The sequence below is a fragment of the Felis catus genome, chromosome E2 (genome assembly GCF_018350175.1).
Source record: "Felis catus isolate Fca126 chromosome E2, F.catus_Fca126_mat1.0, whole genome shotgun sequence".
In the NCBI taxonomy this organism is placed as follows: Eukaryota; Metazoa; Chordata; class Mammalia; order Carnivora; family Felidae; genus Felis; species Felis catus.
The window spans coordinates 6,367,457-6,373,456 of record NC_058382.1 but is presented as its reverse complement, the minus strand read 5'-3'; the positions used below and the strand labels follow the sequence as shown (position 1 = coordinate 6,373,456).

Below are 6,000 nucleotides of genomic sequence, written 5' to 3'. Positions count from 1 at the left end.
AAAGTCTTAATGTTAATGTAACTATTTTCTCTTTTATAGATAATGTTTACTGTTCTGTTCAATAAATTCTTTCCTATTCTAAGACTACAGTTATTCTCCTTTTTAACAACCCATATATCACTTTAAAATTTAGATTGGCAATCCATCCAGAATTATTTTGCTGTATGTTTGGGTAATGTATTCTATTTTCTTCTGAGAAGATAACAAGTTTCAATTCACTGAGAATATGTGATATTGTTCCTTCTTTTCATTTGCTTTCATCTCTCCTTGCTCATGCAGGTTGACATCACTGCTCCTTTGGATCCATTTTTCCTGTGAATGTCCTGGTAAATCTGGGTCTTTTCCTGCTCCTTCAGTCTTTCACAGTGCCACAGCACCACACAACCAAGGGCAGTCTTGGTATCAAAAATCTTCAATGGATCTTTTTACTCAATCAATCATAACCAAATTTTTAAGGGAAAGGTGCACCCTACGGGGAAACAATTCTGCATGATCCTCTCTTTTTTTTTTTTTTTTTTCATATCTTGTTTCAGCTTCTGTCCTGGAATGGCTTGCAAACATTTTTGTGTAACAGCCTCTGAGGATGGCAATACTGTCTTTCTTGGGGAAAGGGCAGATTAACTACCTGGCCAATGTACTAGAGATAATGCCTTCCTCAGAGGCAAATGTTGGGCAGATGCATTTCTAATTCAATGGAAAAAATTGGGTTTTCTGAACTTAATTTTCTCCAGCTGTGACATGAATCTACTGTGTGTGCAGCATCCACCTGGACTTCTTTGCATGGCTCCCGTGAGACCTGTGGAAGCAAAGGGAAGAGATGTGAACACAAAGCTCTTGCTGCCTGTTGTGCATGCATAATACTGCCTTTGTGTCAGTCCCTGGCATCTCGTGTCTTCTACCAGCATCCATGCAGCTGGCAGGCTAACTTACTGGTTTGTAAATGGGGTAAAATCTTACACCCTTTACATTTCTGGACAGTCTTAGCAATGAGGATAGGGTAGCTATTGAGCCATACAACCACCAGCCTTAGTGTGTTGTCATAGTAGCAGAGGAAAGCTATGTTGATGAGGTAGTTTGGGCCTCTCTCAATCTGTGTGGGCTGCTGTAAGAAAATTCCACAGGCTGGGAACCTTATAAATGAATTCATATCTCACAGTTTTGGAGGCTGAAAATCTGAAATCAGGCTGCCAGTGTGGTTGGCACGGGCCTTCCTCTGGGTTGCAGTCTTCTTGTATCTTATATTCACAGGGTGGAAGGGATGAGGGAGCTCTCAGGTCTCCTTGTAAAGGGCACCCATCCCATTCATGAGGGCAGAGCCTCCCAATCATGTCTCAAAGGCTCCACCTCCAAATCCCATCACCTTTGGGGTTAGGTTTCAATATATGAATTTTGAGGAGACGCAAACAGACCATAGCAGGACCCTTTGGAACAAGTTCAACAACCAGTTGTTGTTTCTGCTGTTAGAATGTGACAGGAATTGTGTTATAGGCTTGTGCTTCCCCATCCCAGAAATTCCTGAGGGGATTATCCCAGTCAGGGTGAGGTGCAGGTAGAGAAGTGTTACTGGGACACACAGCCTTTCATTTGCCCCCAGTGTGTGTGTATAAGGGCTAAGGATTTAGGTCAACCTCTGATGTACCAGGTTTTCATGATACACATGATATACTGTCTGTTTGCAAGTTAGAGGCCTCAGTCTCAACGCCCTGTCTCACATGCTATCACCTATAGGCCAGTAGGGGTGGCTGATACCACCTGCTCAAGTTCAGAGTCCTGTATTCCAATGAAAATACTTTAGAACTCTATGGGCACGTTTACAGTGCTCAATCCCTCCAGCAGTGAGGGAAAAACCCTTGTTTCTTTGCCTTCCCATCACCTAAAAGGAGGTCCAGCCCTTACTGGACCTTAATGGTGTATGGGAGACAGCACACGTCTCTGCGAGTGAGAGTCTGTCATTTGGAGCCTTTGGAAAAGGGAGTCAGCCTCTACCTAGAAGCTCCCTAGGGGGTGTGAATTTGAGGCTTCTGTGACACAACTCACAGGTGTGCTCTTTTAAAATAGCAGTGCTTAAAAACTAAATTAAATAGAGTTTTTAAAAGACTGATTAGCTTATTAGTGAGCTCTCCTCAAAACTGATCCTTAGATGCATTTCGACTGTGTGCCTTGATATTCCAATTTTGGACTGAGTCAACACGGACTCACTTGTAACAGGATAGAAAGGGCCCCAAAATTCCCATGTCCCATGGAAAGTGCATATTCAAGAATGAAGGCAAACTCTTTCTAGCAACATGTCAGCTTGACCAGAAAAAGTGGTACCTGCCCCTTGAGAAGACATTTTTAGCTCCATGCTTTGGTGAAAGCCACTGGCACTAGGAACCCTCAATCCTCTAAGGGTCCCCTAAAAGCATGTCCTTGTTCGCTGATGGTTTAGGTAGTCTGAACCCTAATGGTGTCCCCTGGTCCAGTGGAATGGGTTAGTCTCAGTGCCGGCTCTGCAAATCTGAAATCAGAGGCAGTGGTTTCCTTCATTGGTCACATGTCAGATTCCTGGGCTGCTCCCAAGGGTCCAGCTGTCAAGTGTGCGACTTGGAAAATTATGGATGCCAGATTAAGGACCGCCCTGCCTTTCTTGGGCTGTGAACTGTGGAAACCAATTGCATCGCTCAAATACTTGTCTGGGTCACTCATTCAGATGCTCATGGTGAGGCCTGTTCTTTACAGAGTCTGCCCAGAATCAAGTTGCTGTTTGAGACTGTTTCTGATTCAGAGAGTTGTCTGTACATGGCACGCCTGTGACCTCCCCACCCCAGCCTTAGTGAGGTATATTTGAGAAAGAAAATTTTATATTTAAAGTGCACTCTTACCTATGAAAACCCATAGTCTCAGTGAGCTGTTGTAGTGGTGGGGAGATCCTGGGCACATGCAAGGCAAGGATTGAAATATGTAATGCTACCACCATCTCCGTGTATGAGGAACAGTTGTCTCACTGGAGTGGGTAGGCATGTTTGGAAAAGAAGCTTGGGCTATTCAGACGTGTCCAGGAGTCCTAGCTCAGCTCTGGCTTTCAAGGGGGCAGTGAAGGGGGGAAAAGCATCCCAGGTCTTCTCTTCCCCATTCCCCAACTCCCTGTGTTAAGGTGCTCTTAAAATGTGGTGGGGGGCTGTGTTGAGTAAAGCTTGGAATAGCGATTAATTAGTAAGACCCAACACTGCTCCCACCCTGTGAGAGGTAAGACTCCAGCGCATAGTCACAGTGCCAGCCCAGGGATAGAAATTCTGGGACAGACAGGTGAGAGACTGAGAGATACGTGGGTTTAGGGTGGGGTGGTGGTGGTATGTGGTTCCGGGGACTGGAGGACCAAGCCTGAAGAGAGGCAGGGAAGGGGAGACATTTATGCAGAGATCTGAGCATTAAATAGGAACTGCTCTCCAAGTAGAAGAGATGGTTTGGACAAATGCTGTTTCACGTGAAAAAGCACGATGTACGGAGAGGGCTCTAATTTTCCAGGACTGCTGAAGTGCAAAACGGGGAATGGATGTGCGTAAACACTGCTTTGGAACCAGAACCACACGGGGCTTGAGCTTCAGGCAGAAAGTAAGGCAAGTCGCCGCCCTTGTGTGGGCCTCCGCAAAATAAAGCATAAAACCAAAGTCTCAACCCCTACTCCTCCTTCACAAAGTTGCTGCGGATAGACCCATCAGCCACTAGAGCCACCAGCTCACAAGCCAAAACCTGCAGACTGTCTCGCTCCCCACATGACGTCATGCAATCCTAGCGACGCCGGCGCAGAAGCTTTGTGCAGGCTCGCCAGAAGGCAGGTTTTGCCTCCTTCGATTCCGCCCTTCATTGGCTAAAACAGCCGCTCCTCTGGGCCGTTGTTAGCGGCAACGTAGGCGGGCACAATCTTGGTCGCTAAGATACCACGCACTTCCGTTTCCTTCCCCTCTCTGCTATACTTAGGCAGCTTCAGCTCGTCCCCTCGACCAATGGCAAATGGAAGTGGGCGGGGCTTCACTTGTCCGGACCAACGAAATGCAGACTTGGCCTGGCGTAGCGCGGCCAATGACCGTGGGGCAGCCCCTGTAAAGTGGCTCGGGCGCCCCCACGCTCGTCTTTCGTCCTCTTTCCATCCCTGCCCCTCCCTGCACCGGGTTCAGCACGGCGCTGGCCGCGGTCTGACAGGAACGGGACGGAGCCAAGATGGCGGCGGCGGACGGCGACGACTCGCTTTACCCCATCGCGGTGCTGATAGACGAGCTCCGCAACGAGGATGTTCAGGTCCGGAGGCCACGGGGAACTTGGGGAAGCCGGGAAGGGGTAATGGGGGCACGGACGGCCCTCGCGGAGAAAGCTCAGTGTTCGCCGGGAGCGGCGGAAGGGGGCCGCGGCCAATCAGCGTCCAGCTCTCACGTCTTCGGGTGCCAGGACTGGATGAGACGGCGCCGGGGATTGGGTGTCGGCCCACCGGAGGGCGGGAGGCAGGCCACCCTGGACAGTCCCAGGCCTGCCCTGTCGAGTGCATGCGGCTGCCGGGGTCCTGGGAAGCTTTGGCCGGGGAGGGGGTCGGGCCACTGGGTGGGGCGGAGGGAAAGCCTCGGTGATTGGCCGCAGCCCCTGAGTGGCCCTTTGGGATGGGGAGGGTGTGCGACTTGCTCCGAGTGGGGGAGGGGCGCCTGGTGGGTCGGGACCCCGGTAGGTTTTCCCCTTCCTGGGAGATCCGGCGGCTAGGCCTTAGCGCTGTGGGGGTAAACTCTCTAAATGGGGACTGAGAGATGACGGCTGTCTTTCCAGTTCCTGCTCTCCCTCCCTCTTCAGTTTTGGTGTAGATTCCCGGAGGGGAGGGGCGGCGAAAACCCCACTCCCAAGGGGGCAACTAGCCAAATTTAAGAGCGGATTTCGAGGTAGAAATTCCCCCGCTTTGGGGATCCTGCCGAACTGCGGGTGGACAGTTCACTAAACAGGCTAACACATTTCTGGTGAGTGGGATGGCAGCCCGGCTGAGCCGGGCTGGCCAAGGGTTGAGAAGACTGAGGACTCCACGGTTTGCCCATCCCAGCTCCACCTCCCACCCGTCGTGTGACCTTGTGCGCATTACTTCACGGCTCTGGGCCCGCTTTCCCCGAAACGTGGGCTAATGATAGTTCAGGCCTCACTGAGTGCTTGTGATGGACTGAAGGAGTTAATACCGCAAGTAAAATAGAACGGTGCTTAGTTGTTATGAGGGCCTAATAAACGTTGGCTACAATTACTGGAGTGAGAAGTAATTGAAGAGGTCCCGTCCTCCCTTTATAGGGGCCAGAATTTGTGTGTTTATAAAATTGAGCGGATTGCGCTGGGCCCAGCCTCTGAGTGATCTCGAGGTAGAGCTTTCTGGCTCTGGAGTCAGACCGGTTGCTGTTGTACTCCTGGCTCTTCCACTTCTTGCTAATAGACATGGGCAAGTTGGTTAATCTCCTTAAGCCTTGATTTCCTCTTCTCTCAAATGGAGGTCATTATCTGGTTCATGGGGCTGTTGTGTAAATTCATTTGTTCAGTAAACACCTGCCACGTATCACTTATGGTGCTGAGGATATAATGGTGACACCATTTGTTATACAAGAGGTAGATGTGAAACAGCTGAATACATTATTAACACGTGTGTCATGTGGGGAGGAAACAACAGTGTATTGTGATAGTGAATCGGTTAGTATTTATTGGGCCTCTCCTCTGGGTAGGGCATTGTTCTAGGCACAGGTACACAGCAGGGAACAAGATGAACAAAAACTACCCGCCTCCTGGAGCTTTATGTTGCCATGTGGGGAAGCAGATAATAAGACAGTTAAGTAAAATGTATGCTGTCAGGATGGTAACAGTGCTTTGGACAAAAATGAAGCAGGGATGGGGAGGACAGGAGAGTGTTACAGGTTCAGATAGAATGGCTAGGGAAGGCCTTATTGAGAAGGGGACATTTGAACAGAGATGTGAAGTGAGGAGCAGGCCCCATGGATGTCTGGGGAATAGCAT

The 6,000-nt window shown here is 49.6% G+C and overlaps 1 protein-coding gene across 1 annotated transcript in view; it reads left to right on the top strand.

The window, feature by feature from the left end:
• The first annotated feature begins 4,103 nt into the window (after nucleotides 1–4,103).
• PPP2R1A (protein phosphatase 2 scaffold subunit Aalpha) overlaps nucleotides 4,104–6,000 on the top strand; it is a 37,724-nt gene continuing 35,827 nt past the window's right edge. Inside the window, exon 1 of the mRNA XM_003997451.6 lies at nucleotides 4,104–4,275. Within this exon, the coding sequence (XP_003997500.1) occupies nucleotides 4,198–4,275 (78 nt within the window). The 5' untranslated portion in view covers nucleotides 4,104–4,197. The remainder of the gene's footprint in view (nucleotides 4,276–6,000) is intronic.